The following is a 22,071-nucleotide window of genomic DNA, read 5'->3' as shown; positions in this document are numbered from 1 at the left end:
GATTCAAAGTAAAACAAAACGCTCACTTCAAATCGTTGGTATTTACGTAGAAAAAAAATGATAACAAATTAATGATTTTACTTGTAAATTTAATTTATTAATTTATTAATTAATTACTGTCAATAACAAGTACTAATTACTATCGATAATTATTTTTAAAAGTATTTAAAAGACACCACAAGTTTTAATGGTGACAAAATGTTTTGGTGAATAAAAAACTGATAATTTTGTAGGTGAATTTTAAAGGAAAAATTGTAGTAATTACTGTTGTAATTGAAGCTAATGATTGCTTAGTAATTAATTTTCTGATTAATTAATTAATTAATTAATGATGGATGTTGAGAGACTGGCGATTGTGGCTGGTGTAGGTTTCGCACTGGCAGTTGGTGCTTTTGTTTTGTGGGGTCCGACTCCAAGACCCAGAAAACGAGGTATTTATGAGATTATATATTTATATATAAATATACTTAATTGATGTATTGTAATTTCAATACTGTGTATTTTTTTAGGAAAAGTTTCTGGTATTTCAAATTTAGGGTACACGTGTTTTTTGAATTCTTTATTGCAAGCTCTGGCCGCTTGCTCGACTTTCACAGCCTGGCTCAATGAACAAGGGAAGAAAAAGAAGTCTAGTAGTTTTATTAGTAATTTAATTTCAGTTATTGACAGTAAGTTCATTACTTATTTTTTAAACTCTTTTTTAAATCATCAATCATACCCGGAATTTTCAAATCATTTCTTTGTGGCCACTGTCTGTCCAATTAATGATAATTTATAATTTCAAAGGAATCAACGGATACTCTGAAGACTTTTACGACGATGTTGCTCCAATAGAAGTCATAACATCCCTTGGACCTCTTTGGAATTTCGATCCAGGTCACCAGGACGCCCATGAATTGTTTCATGTTATTCTCAGCGCGTTGCAAAATGAAATTCAAACTCCCAACCGAGTAAATTTCAATTTATAAATAATATGAATTCGATGGAAACATATTTTTTATATTCAATTCATTTAAATTCTTGTAGAAGGGCTGTCTTTCCGACGCACTTCCTGGTCCAGAAGTTGCTCCGGACGTAAAAGGATCAGGTGATTCAGTGGCGCTGCGTAGTGTCTCTTGCAATGACATCGCCCAAGTCCAAGCGCATTCCCATACCATAGATCGTCTTGACAAGAATTCAAACCATCCTTTGACTCTATCAACCCGATCGATACCACACTTCTCATTGTTCAATAAACCAGGTGTGATACTCGCTCGTTCATCAGAAATATTGAGTCGAGCACTGGGTGATTCAATGGATATACAGAGTCCATCTAAAAACTGGAACTCCCTCTGTGTTATTCCTCAAACAAGCAGCTGTGTTTTGTCACACGAAACCCATCCATTTTCTGGACTACTGACAAGTCAATTGAAGTGTACTAATTGCCACTGGAAATCGGCAGTACGTTACGATAAATTGGAAACTATTTCTCTACCGTTACCACCAGCCAGTGAAGCTCTCACATGGAGACGACATACACTTGCTGAATTATTTTCACGGCTTGTCACCAGTGAAGTAATACACAATGTCGAGTGTAATGGATGTACGTCACGTTGCGCAGCCATTAAAACACTTACATTAGGCAAATTACCTCGATGTTTGTGTCTTCACATTCCTCGGACAACATGGAGTAATTCAGGGATTCCTATTAAACGAGATGACCCAGTGATATTTCCGGAAATTTTTGTACTTGATCCTTTTACATTTACTGAGTCCAACAAACGTAGTAGTCAGGTTTTAATTTATTTATTTATCTATCTATTTATTTATTTATCAACAATAACGTCACGGGATGAACAAGATGGTACTGGGTACTATCCCGGATTATGCTCAGTTACATATGAGGTAAAAAAAAATTTCAGACAGTAAACACTTACGTCTGTATTATACTCAGTTCTACCTTAGATGTAACTGAGTTAAATCTGAAATAGAGCTGAGTATAATCTACACTGTAAAAAAACGGGGAAAGTTCAGGCGGTGTAGGTGTTAAAATTGTCGGTGTTAAATTTCAACACTGAAACTGGTGTTAAAATAAGACAGCCGAATGTGTAAATATTCTTTACCGGTGTTAGAAAAATTTCCCGGTGTTAAAATATTTTTTGGTATTGAAAATATTTAACTTTGCAAATATTTTTGCTTACTTGATCACTACAAGTCACACAGTATTTTTATTAATTAATTAAATTATTGGTGATTGAAATGACGGGCGTAAAATGGTGTAATTTTTAAATAAATTACGTATAATATAAATAATTATTTAAATAAGTACATAGCAAAATTTAAATTTCCTCCAGATAATATTCATTAAATTTCTATATTTTTTTACATGTAATACATTTTTTTTTCTAATTTCTATACGTGGAATTTTTTTTTACATCGATTTAACACCGCCAAATTGCACTATCTATACCGGTGTCATTTCATTTTAACACCCCTCTTTTTACAGTGTAGATGTATGTAGTTGATATTTCAAATTCGTGTAGTTTACAAGTTTTTAAAAATAAAATATTTGATTTTATATTAAAACTTGAGGTAGACGGTAGTAATAAATTAACTATAAATTAGTGTACTTCAATTATTCGATTTGATAACGATTCTGTAGTTTTTATGTAATATATTTATCTTATGTAAAATTGTTGCCAATCGGTTTATGCCTTGGCATTAAAAGGTCTAGGATTGCAACCAGTATAATTTGAAATATAACTGAGTATAATCCAGATGTAAGTGTTTACTATCTGAAATTTTTTTTTACTTCAGATGTAACTGAGTATAATCTGAGATAGTAGCCATTGCCATCTTGTTCTTTCCATGATACAATAATTTAAATAATTATATTTTTTAGGCTACATTACCAATGATGTTAATTAATAATAACAATAGCAATCAAGGGAAGCATCGTTACAAACTTCAAGCTGTTGTAGAACATCGAGGACCTGTTGATGCCGGGCATTTTGTATGTTACCGACGAGGTAACCGTCCAGGACAATGGCTCTATACATCGGATACTATTGTTGAAAACACATCATTAACAGATGTACTTTGTGCAAGTCCTTATCTCTTATTTTATGAGCGCATCGCTGGATAATGATGATGATTATAAAATATTACATGACATTAAGTATATACTTAATTTAATGAATAAAAAATAAAATAGTTGATTATGTTTGTCACATGAGACTGAATACATTGGATTTAATCCTTAGAGACTGCTTTTAAAATATCATGTAATGATTAAGATTCAACTTTGATATTAATTCCACGGCAATTTTTAATACCAATCGTATAGAATAGATTTAATGTTATTTTATCCTGTGCCAAAACAGTTATCATTTAATTACTAAGTTTTTTTTTTCTACATTTGTAATTATTAAGATAATTATCCACGAGCTTATAAAGTGTCATACCATCAAGTTAAAACATTTTAATTATTTAATGTAGGAAATTTTATTGTTTGTTTAGTTGAATACTTGAGTCTATTGGTTGTCATGAGATTGTGATATATTGAGTTTATATTATAAAATTCATTTTAATTTGTTATTTAAATGATTTAAAAATTTAATAGTGTATAAAGTTAATTTGTAAAATATTTATAATTTATGTTGTCATCATTACTAGTGTCACAAATAAGATATAATTAATTAAAACTATGCCATTTGATTATAATAATGTAGAAAATAGTTTACTAATTTACTGTAGACAATAAATTAATAAAAAAATTCTTAATCACCTTAATTAGTAATTAGTCAATTGTACTATTGTAAAACCTCGATTTTATTGATTATTTATTCTAGAATTGAGATTATCGTATCGTTAATTAGGATACATATTAAGAAAAAAAGTTCACTCAAGTAAATGCGATCTGGAATGTGGTAACTATTGAAATAAATTTTTAAAGATCAAATAAATGTACATTGATTTTTTTAACTTGCGATCATTCCATTTTAATGACAAGCTCTTAAATAAATAGTGTTCTGATCGATTTAAAGATCTTGACATTAAAATGAAAATAACTAGAAAACAGTGCAGAATTTTTAAAAACTTCATCAGAGATAATTTATAGGGAATAAAATTGTCTACAAAAAAGATCTTATGACGTTTTGTGATAAGTCTGATAGTTTCGCTGGAAAAGTAAAAAGATCTCGAAATTCACTATAAATTTGACTTCTAACTCCAATTACTTTTGAACAGATTAATTTATCAAAAAAAATTCATCAAAACTTTTATTATAAAATCTGGAAAAGCTTCCATAGATCAAAAATTGAAGAGTCCTTGACTTGAAACCTTTCTAATTTTCAACATTTTTTAATAAATCATTTGAGTAAACATCACCCTAGTGGAAATTTTCCGTGATTTTCTCTGAAAAACTGTTCCAAAGTTCTAAAGATTTTTTCAAAGTTCTCAAGACTTTTTTTTAGAGTTTTTCAGAGAAAAGTCCGAAAAATTTCCACCATGGTAATTTTTTTTTTTTTTTTATAAAGTAATGAAAATATTCCAATAACATGCCATTAAATGACCATTTAAATAAAAAAGTAAGATGATAATTCACTGGTATTTTATTGAAATATAACATTTTTGTATTTTTTATTATAATTATTTATCAAAAATTATAAATATGATGAAATTTAATTATCACAGAATCTGAAAAAAAAATTTGATGATGCTGAAAATAGCCGACGTCTATTAATTATTAGGGCCAGTTTTTCAAACCGAGTTTATTTTTATCCGGGTTTCAATTAATATTGCTAGTATATCTATATATTAATAATACATAGATATACAAGCAATGATAATTAAAAACCGGATAAAAATAAACTCGGTTCGAAAAACTGGCCCTCAAATTTTTATAAAAAACCACAAACTATGAAAAAAAAAATATTTTAAACAATTGCACTATAGCTTTTTTAATTTTTTACATGTGCATATTTTTAGTTATTTTTTTTGTAATTGATTTGTTGAAAAAAAAACCCGAAAATTGTTAATTGTCTGTTTTAACTTCAGGATCTCAAAATTTGTATGATCCTAAAGTTAACAGACAATTAATAATTTTCTGATTTATATTTTTAACAAATCAATAAAAAAAAAGAAATACTGAAAAATTGCACATGTATAAAATTTAAAAAACTAGAAGTGCTATTTTTTATTTATAATTTATCCTTTTGAAAAAAATCTAAAAATTGTTAGACACGTCAGCTAATTACGAAATTAATGTATGAGTGCAAATGTAGCAGACATACGAAAATTTTTAAATTACATATAAAAAAATTAAATCATTAAAATAAAAAAATAAAATTTTAAAAAATGCATTTACTAAATTTTGAATTTTCTAAACATCGATTTTTTTATTTATATTTTATAATCATTTTAATTTATTATTTCAAAGCTTTAAAAACCATCAGATGTCCGCTAACTTTACTATCATGGGGCGTGTTCAGAAACACACTCTGGAAGAGAAATATTCAACTCCTGCGTTCAGAAATATCCTCTGGTGCAACCAGAGGTGCGATTTAACATTACAAAGGTACTAATCACACCTGGATAGGTAATTTTTCATCTCCAGAGTGCATTTCTGAACACGCCCATGATTTATGAGTGTAGATTTTTCAAAGGTCTAGGAAAAGACAATTTACCCCATTTTACCCTACAAAAGCTCTTACAAAACAAATATAGATATATAAATATACAAATATAATAATAACAATAATAATAGTAATGAATAGACAAGCAATGTTGCCAAATTTGAATCACGTTTAAAATGAAGGTCATTGCCCTTAATAATAAAATGTTATTCCCATTTTATAAATTAATAGAAATAATAAATTATAAATTAAAATATTTAATTAACAAAATCAAATCAAGTTACTAAAATCTCAATCAATACAGCAAATAAATAAAATAATAAAAAATAATGCATCGTCATATCCGGTTTTCAAAACAAACGACCTGACCCCGCGCGTCCATTTTGGTAACTAAAAAGTATTTAAATAAAAAATAAATTTAATTCAAACAATAAAACCAAATATATTTTAATAAAATAAAGTAGTAATCAAATATTTAAATAAAATCAAATTTGAATATTTTACTAAAACAATTTTTCAATTACAAAATATTTAAACTTGAATATAAAATTTTGAAACTCTGTCGGTAGTGAAATAATAATCGCACTTCCGGTTTAGTGTTTCATCTTTTATCTGAAATATTCCGGGATCAAACATCGTTAGCAAATGGTGGATTGCGGCACATTCCAGTCAAGACAAATAATTTAACAGAAAGTATTATTTTATTTAAAATAGATCAATTAAATAAAATCCGTTACTACGTTTCATTGAACGTAATAAAATAAATAACTTGAAAGTTGAATTTAAATAATCCGATAAGCTTTTGATAAGATTAAAATAGAAGTTATAAATAGTTACTAAGCAATGTTCACAAGGAGCAGAGGAACCGGAGGCCCAAATCAAAATCAAAACCAAAATAAAACAAATTACGGTGCAGGTAAATATATTTTCATATTATAAATAAAAGTAACTTTATTTATCAGCATTATATATTTATATAAAACTTCATTTATATCAAAGTGATGCATTATTTAAGTAATAGTTGATATTGTAATTCGGTGATAAGCAAAATGACGCAGTGTTACAGGACCGGGCACAGAAAATCAATACTGCACTGCAGTCAAATACTTTGATAATTTTTTTTTTTTATACTTTGATATTTTTTGTAATTATTGAGGTACATTTGCATTTTTTGTAGCTACGTAAATTAGAAATATTTATTATTTAATATTAATATTTATATGATACTGAATTTATCCGATCTTTTATAATTTTTAGATTTTTTTCAAAACGATAAATGATTAAAAAAAATTGCATCTATAGTTTTTTTAATTTTCTACGTGCATATTTTGTTTTATTATTTTTTTTTAAATAATTTTTTGGAAAAATATCCACAGATTGTCAATTGTCTACTTCAGGACGATATATTTATTTTAAATTTATATATCTATATTTATTTAAAAAAATAAAAAAAGAATTCGAACACGTGATTGTTCTTAAACTTTGACCCCTTCGAGGTTAAAAAATAATTGGATTGAAAAAATATACAAATTAGCTAAAAAAAAAAGTCATTTTTGTCTGACGGCATCTTTGGAAAAAATCAATTAATTTCCACGTGCTCTGCAGCAATCGAAAGAGCTTGAGACTTAGATTTGAAAAAATTTACAAACAAATCGGATACACGAATTTCGAGTTATGCAACAAAAACAATAAAAAATACTTTTTTTAAATTATTTGGAAACTACTGGACTGATCGATTTTAAAATCTATCCGATCTATATATTTTAAAGTTATCGTACGGCGAAAATTAGTTTACACATGCACGTGGTCGGACGTTGACCCGGAAATAGTTAGATTAGTTTCCCAGAACCTCAAAACCTCGAGATCTGATGAAAACTCGATTTTTGAAAATCGAAATGAAACCAATCTTCTGATACTGAAGTCAGTCATCTAAAAATTTTTGGAATTTTTTAAAAACAAATTATCAGAAAAAAAATATTTAAAAAAATTGCACTTATAGTTTTTTTTAAAATTTTCTACACATGCTTTTTTTTTTTTTTTTAATTTAAATTGATTAACTTCCGGATTAATAACTTCCCTTTTTTTGAAAATTTAAATTTTCATAGCGGGAAGTTAAAAAAAAAAACTTAAAACAAGTTAATAAATTATGGTAATTTAAATTTCAGGCCGTGGATCGATGTTGAATCCTTCTTATGGTGCTCAAAACAATTCCGTAAGTTTTAAAAAATCTTAACTTAATTTTATTTTAATAGCAATTTTGCTAGGTTATTATTTAAATAAATTACCCCACAAACAAACGCTTCAATTTTAAAAAAATTTTTACTTTTAAAATGAGTAAAAATAACGCAGGTAGATTTATTTTTTTTTCATTAAACTTATAATAAAATTTATACGAGACAACTATAAAATAAAATGTCATCAAACAGTCGTACTTTGATTTTGAATCGATTAAACAATACACTGGCAAGGTTAATTCAATTATTATTTGTGCATGTAAAACTAATTAGACAACTTCGACCTTTCCCTATCCTGCTGAAGCAGGTTAAAATAGCTATACAACAATATCAAGGAGGTGCATTTCGCCAGGGGCAAGTTCGTTATTTACTCACCTAGTGTAAATTGCCAGCGATGACTCCTAAATTATTGTTCTTATATTTTTATAAAATGATTAAGTATAGATTATTTTTGAAAACAAACAACTTGCATATACTTTTACTTGAGTATATCAATGTTGCTATTAATTTCATGATAATCTGAGGGAAAATAACTGGCGAGTTTAAGCTAAGTGTAGTAAAAAAAAACCCACGTTGCCAGTAATTAATTAACGCGATGCTAGGCCCTGGTGGGATAGTACAACCGTAGAGGTTCTTGTGTAGCGGCGACCCACCCTCTATTTTTCAGTACCTTCAACAGGGTAACTATCAACAAAATAACACACAGAAGCCTCCCGGGAACTCGATGAACCAGGCATTCAAAGGATCTGCGCAGCAACAACATCCACGACAGCCGCAGCAGCAACAGCAGCAACAACACCAGCAGTCGCAGCAGCAAATCCTACAGCAGCAACAACAGAATATTATTCAGGCACAAAGTCAGGCTAATCAGCAACAAGTCGGCCAGCCACAACGTTTGAAGCCTATTCTTAAACAAACTCCGGCAGCTCCGCCAGCTCAAGCTCCGCAAACTCCGGCAGTTCAACAACAACCTGCTGCGACCATGCCGGCAGTTGAGGCCAATGACACCAATGATGAAACCATGTCTCAAGTTTCTACTGACCAGCCTAAATGGAAGCGTATTAAGGTTCCTGGCGGTAAGTTGGGTAAATTGTGAATTTTATTATTTTTTTATATTTTATATTATTATTTATTATTGTGAATTAATACATCGCGTTACTGATTTCACAAGGACATGATTTTATACGCACTGGCTTTGATCACTAAGTTTGAATCCAAAAGGGAAATTTTTTTTTTAAATTCTTAATCACCCTAATAGCACAGTTTACTAAAGCAAAAGTTTACTTCGGACTTTTCCGTTTTTGACGACAATTTGATGTAAATTTACTGCCCGAATTAGAATGCAAATTCACTTAAAAAGTTGGCAAGATAAAAGTTGTCAATTTTCAGGCAAATTTTCATATCAATTTATTGTTAATTTGACTTGAAAAATTGTTAAGTATTTTTTTACCGTCAAATTGTAGACAATTTTATGTATCAATTTGCTTACCTTCTGTTATGGAAAGAATGAAAATTACCGACTTTTTTTCTAGTCAAAAGTTACCTCTAAATTGAGGAAAAATTAACCGCAAATTTTTTTTCCAACTTTTGCTGTCAAATTATCGGCAAATTCGGGCAGAAAGTTTCGGGTAATTTTAACGTCGAATTACTGTCAATTTCAAGCTGGTGGCTATTGGGGCATATTGTAGACTTATTCTAAAGCTGAAAATTTTGAAAAGAAATTTTTAGCTATAAAAAAGTCTACAAAAAAAGTGGCAATGAAAAAAAAATTATACGCGTATTGAAGTATGTCCTTTTGGAATTAGTGATGATATTTCTATTTATTTAAAAATCATGATGACAATTCACTGCGCAAATTTGAAGATTCTTTATATCCAAGCTCTTTTATAGTTTACTTACTAGCTTGTTATATACAATTAGTTACTTTACTGTCGAGATTGTTGATTAATAAATGAGTCAATGTGAACAGATGATCTGATAATTAAATACATACTTTAAAAGTATTATTGACAACGATTGGTGATTATTAACTCGATATTATTTTAAAATTTACAGTTAAAGTAAACAGGAAGCTTAAGCGCTTACGTATGAATCAGCGTTTGAGGAAGACTTTGATGCCCAAGAATGCGATAATGGTTTTGAATGAAATGAAAGCTGGTGTTAAATTTCATCTTGTAGAAAATCAAGCCGTACCGAACGCAATGTTCCTTGTTCATGCTGAGGTATATTTTTTTTCATTTATTTTAAATAAATGAATAAATTAAAAAGACAAAAATAATTATTTTATGTTAAATTATTGCAGCTTGAAGGTAAAACTTATATCGGCCAAGGTCTCTCCAAGCCACTGGCTCGTCAAAATGCTGCTGAAAATGCTCTTAAGAGTTTACTTCTTGAAAAAATGAACGCAGCAGCTAAAAAAATTAAATTCGAAGACGTTATCGATGGAAGCCAGCCTCCTAGTCAAGGCAACCAAGGAACTCAAGACAACACTCAAATTGCTGATGATGTTTCCGAAACTGGTACGATTCCGATGGAAGTAACCGGAAATGAAGAGTCTGATGACATACCCTGGAGTTCATTGGCAAGCTTTGCTTTGTACAAACTGTTTGTTGAATGGCAGAATCAAGGCTCTGTGGTACCAATTCCCAGACCCGGGTTACAACAACCAGTCAAAGCTAAATCCGAACCGAAACCACCGGCAGAGAAAAAACTTCCGGCTAATGCTGAAACAATTCATCCGGTGATGCTGCTCAATCAAATGAAACCAGGAATTGTTTACACTGAAGTCAGTCGTCGCGGCAATCCTCCTAATACATATTTCACTTTAGCCGTTGATATTGATGGAAAATCTTTCACTGGTGAAGGTAAAAAAAATTACATATAAACAAATAATGTTTTTATATTTAAGAGCATTCTGAACCAACCCCTTACCTCCCCCCACTTTTTGAAAATATCCAATGACCGTATTGAAATTTTCTTAATTAATTTCAAAAAAATTGAAGCATTAATTGAAAAAAGAACAATTTCGCGGGGATAGATTTTAAAAAAAATATCAGTTGAAGTTAGCAGATAATTGTAATTTTCAGATTTTTTTTTTCTTTAAATGAATTATAAAAAAAAAAAAAAAAAAAAAAAAAAAATATGCATTTGTAGAAAATTTTTAAAACTACAGATGCAATTAAAAAATTTTTTTTTTATAATTTATCGTTTTGAAAAAAATCTAAAAATTATCAGACGTCAGCAAACTTCGGTATCATAAAAAATTACTTACAGTCGTTATCAATAAGGAGTTGAACAAAATTTCTGAATAAATTTTAGCCTACGAAATTTAAAAATTGACATGAAGATTTTACTGAAATTTATTTTTCAAATTTCAACTCCTAATTGATGTCAACTGTAAATCATTTTTTAAAAATCTCTCAGTAAAATTATAACTGCGTTGCCCCTTTTTCAATTAATGCTTTAACTTTTTTTTCTAACTAACTATCAGAATTCTGTATCGGTCATTAAAATTGAAAAGTCATTGAATATTTAAAAAAAGTAGGGGAACTTGATTGAAAAAAGGACAACGTAATTGCAATTTCGCCGAGATATAGAATTCAAAATTCGAATTACAAAATGGAAATAAAGATTTTATTAAAATCTATTTTTCAAATTTCGTTTGACTTCCAATTGATATCAACTTTAATTAATTTTGTTTAAATTTATCTCAGCAAAATTTCCTTTTTTCAATTAATGATTTAACTTTTTTTTTAATTAACTGATGAAATTTAAATTCACTCATGACATTTGTCGTTAAAAAATTTTTAAAAATGGGGGCACTGTGTAAGTACGGCCTTAATTGAAAAATTAATTTATTTGTTTCAGCTAAAAATAAAAAAGACGCTAAGAAAGCTGCAGCAAAGGCTGCACTAAAAGGACTCTTTGGACTAGACTATCCTGCCGAAGCTGAGGAATCAAACCAGATGCAAGTCCAGGAAATTACACAATAAGTTGATATTAATCCATATCATTAATAACAAAAAAAAATATTTATTACGTCAACTAGGAGACGTATTCTTATTGACTCACTATCATGTTTTTTGCTGATTATGTAGAATTTGGAATTTTTTTTATAGACGAATAACTCTAGTGTAACTTATGTTTGTTTGCATTATATAAATTACTGTAGCTAAAATTTTTTTTTTATGACAAAGTATTATAAAAATTATGTTTTATTACTTGAACTTTATAAAATATTCAGTTGGTATTGAAATATTGTTGTTATCATTATTTGTTACCATGGCAACCTGTCACAATCCAAACATTAAATATAACATAAGTATGAAAGCTGTAAAAATAGTTATTATTGGTCCTGTTGCGGTAAGTTGCAGTTAAATTGTCTATTGTTTAAAAAAAATATATTATTAATTAATAATTTAAAATTACAAATAGAGCGGGAAAACAACGATAGCAAATTTTCTCGCAGATGCGACAGGAATGGCCTATGATTATCGGCCTACACAGGGAGTCAGGATACTAGAGTTTGATGTTTTGGATGTTGATGTTAAAAATAAAAAAGTTAAAGTCGATATTGAGTTGTGGGATTGCAGTGGCGATGACAAGTAAATTTAATATCAGTGATTATTGCTGACAATTGGGAATTTTTTAAATTTTAAAATAAAACCTAAGAAGTGAAAAAATTTAAAAATGCATATTTAGATAAATGCAAGATCCGTATTCAAGAGTGTGAATGTAGCAGACATCAGACAAATTTAAAACTATAAATAATTAAAAAAATAATATTTATAAAAAATGCACTGATTAATTTCGAAATTTTTTAAATGCGCATTTTTTTAAATTTTATTTTTTAAATTATTACTATATTTGTTTATAGTTTTAAATTTGTCTGCTACATTCACACTCATCCGTATGCGCATTTTTTTAAATTTCATTATTTTAATTAATTTATTTAAAATGTATAAATTGTCTCATGTCTGCTACATTCACCCTCATAATTTATTTATAAAATAAAAATAAACAGTTAGATTAAAGGTAATAAATATTTTTAGATTTGAGGATTGTTGGTCAGCGATAAAAAAAGATATACAGGGACTAATATTTGTGTATAATAAAAAAACAGACGAACAAATTCAAGAGCTTGAAAAGTTTTACAACTATTTTGTGCTAAAATCACAATTAGAGCCAAAAGACTGTGTCGTTTTTTTCTTTGAATCTGATAAACAAGCTGGCGATGCACCTAAACGTTTATGTAAGTATGGTAAAAGACCATGATCCTAAAGTTGGCAGACAGTTAAAAACTTATGGATTTTTTTTTTCAACAAATCAATTACAAAAAATAAAATTGAATCAACCCCAATCTGGTGTCGCTGTTTTCAGTATCTGTAAACCTTGAACATGGGCCATTAGCGTCCTCCGCTTATTTAACTATATTATTTTGTAAGGAAAAATTCGAATATATCTTCTTTGGACTCCTAACTATGCGATAGATTTGTTGTCAGCCCCGAAAATCCATTTTTCAATAAACATTTTCATCAAAACTCGGAGGCATGTAGTAGGCTGTTTACAGTAGAATATGTGGACACAAACGACCCATGCTCGACCGATTACGGTCAAAAATGCACATGTAAAAGAATAGAAAATCTATAGGTGCAATTTTTTTTTTATTATTTATCGGCTTGGAAAAAATCATAAAATTATTAAACGTCAGCTAACTTCAGAATCATTAAAAGACCTAGTACCCGATTACTCCAGGAATTTGTATATCTGTATTTAGTCAAATTCAGTTAAGATAGATATACGAATACATGGGGTGATCGGTTACTAGTTCTGTGATCGGGTCTAGGTATTTTAACTCATAGACATACAAATGCATGAGTGACTGGGTACTAGATCCCTGATCAGGTACTGGGTCTTTTACCTTAGATTTAAAAAAAGAAGTACTTATAAGTTAAAAGATCTAGTATCCGATCACTCCATGTATTTGTATATTTATATTTAGTAAAATTTAGTAAATATGGTAAGAGACCTAGTACCTGATCACTCCACGTATTCGAATATCTATATTTACTAAATTTTACTAAATATAGATATAAAAATACATGAATGGTCGGGTACTAGTTCCTTGATCGAGTACTAGGTCTTTTACTTTCAAAGTACTTTTATTTTTTTTTATTTAAAGTAGGAGACCTAGTACCCAATCATTTTTTTGTATATCTATATTTAGTAATGATAGATATACAAATACATGGGTGATCGGGTACTGGGTCTCTTACCTTATGTATATTAACTAATTAAAATTAAATCAGAAGGTATATAATAAAATAATAAATTTTTCTACAGCCAATGTCTTCGCTAAAATATCCCAAGTAAATTGCAGTTTAGAAGAGAACAGAAATAAATTGAAAACAGACTTTCAAACATTTCTGAGTACTCTGATGACGAGGATCCAAGAGAAAGTCGACCAAGAAGAGAATATCATCTTAAAGGACAATTAAACACTTGATAAATAAAAACAAAATAAACAATTTTAAAACAGTAACAATATTATATATTTATATTAACAACCTCCTGTTCCTCTTTTCTCTAATTAAAAAATTCCATTAACATACATTCAATTATTGCTTGGATAAAAATTCTTTTAATAATTCCCAAGCTTTTTGCACTTGGCTAAGAGTGATTTCATGACTCCATAAAGTTGATAGGACGACAGTCGCTTCGTTGACCTGCTCGACATTACTCGGCTGGACCTTGATCCTCATTTCAGCTTCTTCTCTACTTAAATTATTTCGCTCCATTAGTCTTTTCACTGCCTATTTAATAAATTAAAATTAATTAATATATTTTTTCTTAATCGTAAATTAATAAGTAATAGATAATTTACTTCTTCATGGGGAATAATACAAGTCCATATTTCATGGCAAACAAATTGCCATTTAGCTTGAATAAGAACAGCCGCTTCCATAACAATTATCTCGAGTCCTTGAGCTTGTAATTGTTTAACTTTATCCATTGCAGCATCAAGTATTGCTGGCCACACAATTTTATTTAATTTGTCGAGCTCTTTCTTCATAATTATAATTTTAAAAAATATTTTTTATTAAAAGTTTATTAAGAGACCCAGTACTCGATCAGGGAACTAGTACTCGATCACTCCATATATTTTTATATCTATACTTAAGAAAATTAAATAAATATAGATATACAAATACATGGAGTGATCGAGTACTACCCATGGTGACCAAAGATTTTTGAAACTGAAATTTCCTGACTTCTCCAGGTATTCCAGTGAAATAATTAAAAAATTCCCTGATCATATGTAGTAATATTAAGTCATTGGAAATATTTATTTAATTCAAAATAAAATGGTATAAGTCAGTTCAATAAATAATCAATCATTGTCGTTAAATGGAACTTCATTTTATTATTTGTCAATGTTCATAAGTTTTTTTTATTTATTAAATGAATCATTTTTTTATTTTTGATTTTAAATCTTTGTTTTTATGTAACTTACTCTATAATAAAATATAAATAAATTGTTCATTTTCACCAGAATAAATTTCATAAATAAGAACGTTTTATAGAATATTAATCAAATACGCGAATAATGAATATAGTGAAACTTATTAGATCAATACTTATGTATACTTTTAATGTTTTTGGTTTTTTAACTTGTCAATATGGATGTTAATGGCTTCAAGTTCCTGACAATTAGTTTCTACTAAGACTTTTTTTTTCTAATGGCCTTTTTAATTCAAACTGCTTCATCTTTTCGCTATTGGAATCAATTTCTACTAATTTTTTTCAAAATGATATTAAAATCGCATTCGCGCCGCGCCACTTTTTGAACAGTTTTGACAGAAAAAAAAAAAATTTATCGGACTTTTTCAGTCAAAAAAAAAAAAAAAAAAAAAAAAGTAAAAATTTTTCCAGCTTGTTACGAAATTCCCTGACATTTTTAGGTTTTTCAGAAGTATGGCCACCATGTATAGTTCCCTGATCAAGTACTAGGTCTTTTACCTTTCCAATAAAAATAATGAATATGACTTCATTTACCTTATCATTGAAGACAATATTTCCTAAAGCCTTACGGTCAATTTGACCGTCCGGTGTTAGTATTTTTTTTCCAAACACCTCTACGACACTATTAAAGCATCGTTGACCTGGATTGTACAAATCATGAGCTAGTTTATCACAATGAACTATTCCTGCACCAAGAGACTTAAGTTTCTCAGCTACTGATGATTTACCACTGGCTATTCCACCAGTAAGGCCAATAATATAAGGCTTTAAAGGTTTTCCACTAATATTCTAATGGAATAAAAAATTACAAAATTAAATGAACAATTTTTAGTGGAGTTGAAGTATAGAAATAAGTGCGGGAGAAGCCAGGATTTTGAAAACCCATTAATCAGTTAAAGTGAGCGACAAGGTTCCATGACAACTGATCCCAGACAACTGATTCCACAGACTAGATCCAACTGACTAGACAACTTATCTTCTAATTCCTCAGTTTCATCAAGATTTCATAACTTTCATTATCATCTTCAAAACCTTTATCTTTATTATTTTCAACCGAATGTCGATGGGATCAATTTGTAGGGATCACTTGTGGTATAAAATTGTTGGGATCAGTTGACGGTACACCAAGTGACAAAGATACTGATCGGGCTGAAATCATTACCTCATATTTATTTAATATTTAAATGACTTACTGGTTCTTTTAATCGAGTACCAAGCAGTCGTATCCTATGATTACTTGAACTAATTTTCGTCTCTTCATTTTTACCATGATGAGAATCTTCAATTAAATGAACCACCTCAACATCTAAGCTACTTAGCCCCTTTTGACACCGCAGTTCATTTATTTTAGCTGCTCCTCGTTTAGTTTCTTCACTAACGACGATCATTTCAAATGACGGATCGTCTTTCGTAGGCCCATAAACGTCGCTGATCGGTACAATATCGTAAATCAAATTTGGATTTACATCCTTGAGAAATTCTCTCAATGCAGTCATTCTTTTCTCACAGGGTTCAATCAACTCCCAAAGTATTTTGCTTGTTATCATGCTGCTGTCTGTCACTCCGATTGTCAATTTCTCTGAGCATTTGAGTATCGCTTTACTGAGCAAAATTTTATGGCCATTATGCAGCCGATCAAAGGTACCGCCAAGAACTACATTGCGGTAAATTTTTTCATTGCTGTCAAAATTTTCAGTCAAACATTTGTCCGGCTCTTGGTGGTCATCAGCAATCGTGATATAATTGCAGGGTTTTGATGAATTTGTAATGCAGTTTTCAATAAAAATTTTCGCATCTTCTTTGCTGTAGTCCTTGTCAAAGATGACCAGTTCAATAGGACGCACTGTGGTAATTTTTGAACTTTTTTTAACGCTGGAAATTAACACTCTGACGTCTATTTTTGACAGAAATGTTGATGCCAATGTGTAGATATTGGCAATCATTTGAAAATGATTTGGTAAACACTTCCATTGGAGTAATGAGGATGATAAATTACCTGGTGCTAAATTTTTATCAGGAAAATACTGAATGTAAAGTGTCTTAAATATGTGGTTTTTTATTTCCGGTAATAATTTTCCTACTCGTGATGAATTTGTTAATATTAACAGTACAGTATTTGCCATTTTGACATGACACATTGATTGTTATCATCGACAGAACCTCAAACTATTCTTTTAGTTATTAAATTTGTTATCTAATAGGTTTTTTTTTTCTTTGTAATTATTTAGTGTGAGTGCGTTTACATAACTGCAGCTGTCAAAGGTCAATTATAATAAAAAAAAGTATCAACATCAATGTTGATAACTATTCGGGTTTGATTATTATTTTTATTTGAAAAAAAAAAAAAAAAAGAAAAAAAAGAAAAAAAATAAATAAAAATGACGGCTGAGAAATAAACAAAATTTAGGTGATTTTAATTTTACTTGACAGATGGCAGTGATGGTGCAATCTGTGATTTAAAAAGAAGAGGATATGATTTATTGTTATTATTTGTATTTTTTTTATATGGAAAAATCAGCAAACCGTCAGACAATATTTTAGATTTTATATATGAGTGTGAATGTCACTGACAATTGATAGTTTTTAAAATTTTTGAATAAATATATGTAATTTAAGTAGACTACAAAGTTGTACGGAGGGAAATAAAGTTTATTTAATTTAATTTATTAATAGTCATGTAAAAACGCAACTCAGCAGCAAACCATGAAGGTGCAACGTAGAAGCAGCACGATTTTTGCGCAAAATAAGTGTTTTTTATTTTAATATTTTAAATATTTATATAATATTCTGGCGCCATTTTATGTTGATTCAGGATTTTTAGTTTTCTCCAATTTCTAATTATTTATTTTTCAAATATTTAAATTTACCGCGTAAGTAATGAGAATAATTAATAAATTACTGATGAAAATATAAATTTTTGAGTATATTTTGTAGTTTGATTGATATAATTTATTGATACATGTAAATTTTAATGAAATTGTTAAATTTTAATTTTGAAATTTCGCGCCAAGTTGGCGCTACTGCGCGTCGCTGTATTCGACGTTCAAATTTTCGCTAAAGTGGGGGCGGTCGATGAATCGCAAATTCGATTGCTTTGTGTCAACTGACGGTTCGATAGCGGCAGTCAGTATCATCGACAACGGCAGTAGTAGTCCAGATCCTTCTTTACGTTTAAATTGAAACAGTATTGCGGTTAATTCGCGGAATCATCCATAAAATTAATTGCTCATAGTCATTGTTTAATTAAAATGTGCAGTGTTGGTAAAATTTAAATTGTGCAAATTGTCTGTGGTGTCGTTAAGTGTTGAGTGTTCAGTGCTAGTGTAAAGTGTTGCGAATTGTTGATGCTGATAACTTCCAAGTTCCTGAGCAAAATCATCTGGCATCGTCTGGGGGGAAATAGCAGTTAAGTGACGTTTTTTTAGCTGCAATGCACTTGGAGCAATTTAAATTAAATCTCCAAGTGTATAAGGACACCCTTCTGCATATTATTTCCCCGCCAAGGTTTGTTCAAACACTTGCGTGTTTTTTTTTTAATTTTTTAAATATTTTTCTATCATATTCTGCTGCCGCTTTATTTTGAAATACGATTTTTAATTTTCTCCAATTTAATTTTCAAATATTTAAATGTACCGCACAAGTAATAAGAATAATTAATAAGGATGATCCAGAAGTTAACAGACAATCGGAAATTTTCGGTTTTTTTTTTTTTACTGGACAATTAAAAAAAAAAAAAAAAAAAAAAACTGAAAAATGCACATGTAGTAAATTTTAAAAACTATAGGTGCAATTTTTTCAAAAACTTTTATTTTAACGATTTATTGCTTTAAAAAAATCCAAAAATTAATAAGGGTGCATTTAATTTATTTATTCAAAAATTGACAATTGTCAGTTACATTCACACTCATAAAAAATTTTACGATTTTCAAGAATAATTGTCATGGAATTATTATAATTTATTAATTTTTGGGCGCCATAATTAATTTTTAAAAAATCCACAGTTCACATTTGAAAAACTCTACGTTATCGACAGTTGATTTTACTTTTTTTTTGTCTTCCTTTTACACCGCGGCGTTGTAAAGAGTATTATTGAAAAAAAAATATACACATATACTCATTTGTTGACAATCAGCTGATTGTTGCGTTTTTCAACTATAATTTTATAAATAAAAATACAATTAATATATTAGTAATTTCGTAAAACCAAATGATTAAAAGGGTTTACTTACGAAACAAAAGTAAGTAATAATAATTGCCTAAACTACACAATAGTGCTTGTACTTTTTTATTTTTTTTCCATTTCAAATTTAAATGAAAATAAAAAAAATCTACTAAGATTTACGGAGATACATTTTTGTAAGCATTGATAACTGATATTTTAATGCTGCAATAATTATAACATTTTTTTACTTGGTCTAATATATTTTATGAGCGTGAATGTAGCAGACATCAGACAAATTTAAAATTATAAATATATAGAGTACATAATTAATCAAATTAAATTTTTAAAAAATGCGCATTTAAAAAATTCAAAAATTAATAAAAGCATTTTTTATAAATATTAATTTTTATCATTTACTCTATTTGATTTGTAATTTTAAATTTGTCTGATGTCTGCAACATTCACACTCATACTCAGATATATTTTTGTGTATAATATATCAAGTACAGAATTACAAGTATCAAAATTTTATCAATGAATTCTTTAATTTTTTTCCAGTTCATTGATAAAATTTTGATACGCTTATGACAGTTGAAAGTCGTCTAATAATTTTAAGATTTTCTGAAAAACGATAAATTGTTGAAAAAAAAAATAAACTAAAAATATATATAGGTATAAAATTTAAAAAACTATAAGTGAAATTTTTCCAAATATTTTTTTTTAATAATTTATCGTTTGAAAAAAAATCCAAAAATTATTAGACGTCGGCTAACTTCAGTATCATATTAAAGTGAGCGATTAATGGCACTATTGGGCTTAGGGTCTTTTACTTTAATAAAATTTAAACAAATCAACTCAAAATAACATAAAAACTAAAAATTTAATAGATAACTTTTTGTTTTATAAGATTTATGTAGCATTTATCAGCAAATAAAAAGAAACATGAGTTTATTGGGTGACAAACCAATAGAAAGTTCTATCAGAACTAAATTGGAAAAAGGATTAGAGCCATCGTATTTAGAAATTTTAAATGAGTCTCATATGCATAATGTACCTAAAGGTTCAGAGACTCATTTTAAAGTTTTAGTAGTTTCAGATAAATTTCAAAATGAACCTCTGATTAAGGTAATTATTATTTTTTAATCAAATTTCTCATTAATTATAACTACATTTTTTTTTCATTAACATTTTTATTTAAAAATCAATTTTTAGCGTCATCGAATGGTCAATGAATTGTTAGAAACTGAATTAAAAACCGGCGTCCATGCGTTGTCGATTGTCGTAAATATTATTTTATTGCATTTACTCAGTAAAAAATTAATCATGAAAATTAATTTACTTAATTTTTAGGCGAAAACTCCAGCTCAATGGGAAGAAAGTATTAAAACTGTTTCACCTAGTCCAACATGTAGAGGAGGATTTGGAAAATAATCATCAAATACATAGGAAAATTTTTTAACTTCGACTGTTGTACATACGCCTACTATAGTTTTCACTATAAAATTTATTCTAGCTCAATGTAATTCATGATTTTTTGATGGACTGTAAGGAATATTCTATAAAAAAATATATAAATTATGCCAATAATCATAATTATTTTATTTTATTTACCTAATCAATGGTCGCTAATTATTCAATAATTAATTAATGTAACGGTACCTAAGTCCACTTCCGTTTTACGGGAGGCCATTTCCTCACCTCTTTCAGGTATTCATGCTCGCGGATGCCCCTTCTTCACCCCTAGACGACACTTTTGATCGAAAAATATAATCAAGTGACTAAGGGTGGACATTAACCGAAGGTATAATCAAAAATCCTCATTGCGCGTGGTGTCGAATCACAGCCACCACATGCCTGTACTTCTTAACCCGTCAGCACTCCCGTTATGAGCATTTTGCTCACAGGACACTATTCAACTTATAGGATGTCGCTGTCGCGCAAGCGAGATACTAAAAATCACGGGAGTACTGACGGGTTAACATTCGGTTTCGGAAAAGCTATTATCCATTTTTTCAGTCCCCGATAAATTTTCTGTTTTTTGAGACTTACATCACTATGATTGTATGAGAAAAATCAAAGTTGGATCCATGCTCGCACTAATATTCAATAATTATCCACAGTAACAATGGTACTGTCACTTTTTATTCGAAGACAAAATATCCCCGAACTAAATACTCGATAAATAAAATATCCTCGACTAAATATCTTATAATATAAATACTTTTAATATAAATAGTACGGTACCTTTTTATCAGAAATGTTTAATATATTTGCACATAAATTTTGAGTGTGATATTAAAAATAGATCAACACATGCTTGGAACGGTACGGTACCCGTTTATCGAAAACTATTAATTATTTTTTCACTTAAAATATATTTTTCTGAATAAGATTTATCGACAGGATATTTTGTCACGAATTTCTTGTCTATTGAATATTTAGTCCGGGGATATTTTGTTTATCTGATAATTCGTATTCGGATATTTTATCGGGGATATTTTACCCGTGAGCGACAAGTCGTGCTATCGTAATAATTCAT

At 29.0% G+C, this 22,071-nt stretch overlaps 5 protein-coding genes across 10 annotated transcripts; 4 read left to right on the top strand and 1 right to left on the bottom strand.

Moving 5' to 3' along the window:
• Window positions 1-10: 10 nt before the first annotated feature.
• Window positions 11-3,131, top strand: LOC130664893 (ubiquitin carboxyl-terminal hydrolase 30 homolog). The gene is made up of 5 exons (XM_057465072.1): window positions 11-431; window positions 510-668; window positions 787-950; window positions 1,027-1,773; window positions 2,882-3,131. Exons 1-5 carry the CDS (start codon window positions 329-331, stop codon window positions 3,122-3,124), a joined length of 1,416 nt encoding a protein of 471 aa, XP_057321055.1. The 5' UTR covers window positions 11-328; the 3' UTR covers window positions 3,125-3,131.
• Window positions 3,132-6,223: 3,092 nt separating this feature from the next.
• Window positions 6,224-12,104, top strand: LOC130664711 (interleukin enhancer-binding factor 3 homolog). Of its 6 annotated transcripts, none has more exons than XM_057464776.1 (6): window positions 6,224-6,531; window positions 7,781-7,827; window positions 8,556-8,934; window positions 9,905-10,071; window positions 10,152-10,713; window positions 11,717-12,104. In XM_057464776.1, the coding sequence occupies exons 1-6, from the start codon at window positions 6,459-6,461 to the stop codon at window positions 11,839-11,841; spliced, it is 1,353 nt and encodes a 450-aa protein (XP_057320759.1). In that variant the 5' UTR covers window positions 6,224-6,458; the 3' UTR covers window positions 11,842-12,104. The 6 variants fall into 6 exon arrangements, with proteins under 6 accessions (XP_057320759.1, XP_057320758.1, XP_057320757.1 ...); XM_057464775.1 differs by having other exon boundaries at window positions 8,529-8,934; XM_057464774.1 differs by having other exon boundaries at window positions 8,517-8,925.
• On the top strand, window positions 12,059-14,346 carry LOC130664712 (intraflagellar transport protein 22 homolog). The gene is made up of 4 exons (XM_057464780.1): window positions 12,059-12,211; window positions 12,284-12,453; window positions 12,901-13,100; window positions 14,192-14,346. The coding sequence occupies exons 1-4, from the start codon at window positions 12,059-12,061 to the stop codon at window positions 14,344-14,346; spliced, it is 678 nt and encodes a 225-aa protein (XP_057320763.1).
• A 120-nt stretch (window positions 14,347-14,466) lies between these two features.
• On the bottom strand, window positions 14,467-17,709 carry LOC130664710 (bifunctional coenzyme A synthase). Its single transcript, XM_057464772.1, has 4 exons — window positions 16,564-17,709; window positions 15,905-16,159; window positions 14,733-14,915; window positions 14,467-14,661 (listed from the first exon to the last, which is right to left on the bottom strand). The coding sequence occupies exons 1-4, from the start codon at window positions 17,506-17,508 to the stop codon at window positions 14,467-14,469; spliced, it is 1,578 nt and encodes a 525-aa protein (XP_057320755.1). The 5' UTR covers window positions 17,509-17,709.
• Window positions 17,710-19,452: 1,743 nt separating this feature from the next.
• Window positions 19,453-21,119, top strand: LOC130665738 (bolA-like protein DDB_G0274169). The gene is made up of 4 exons (XM_057466283.1): window positions 19,453-19,608; window positions 20,440-20,657; window positions 20,745-20,813; window positions 20,883-21,119. The coding sequence occupies exons 1-4, from the start codon at window positions 19,578-19,580 to the stop codon at window positions 20,961-20,963; spliced, it is 399 nt and encodes a 132-aa protein (XP_057322266.1). The 5' UTR covers window positions 19,453-19,577; the 3' UTR covers window positions 20,964-21,119.
• Window positions 21,120-22,071: the final 952 nt, after the last annotated feature.

Source organism: Microplitis mediator, chromosome 3 (assembly GCF_029852145.1).
Source record: "Microplitis mediator isolate UGA2020A chromosome 3, iyMicMedi2.1, whole genome shotgun sequence".
In the NCBI taxonomy this organism is placed as follows: Eukaryota; Metazoa; Arthropoda; class Insecta; order Hymenoptera; family Braconidae; genus Microplitis; species Microplitis mediator.
The sequence above is the reverse complement of the archived record's forward strand: the minus strand, read 5'-3'. Positions and strand labels throughout refer to the sequence as shown.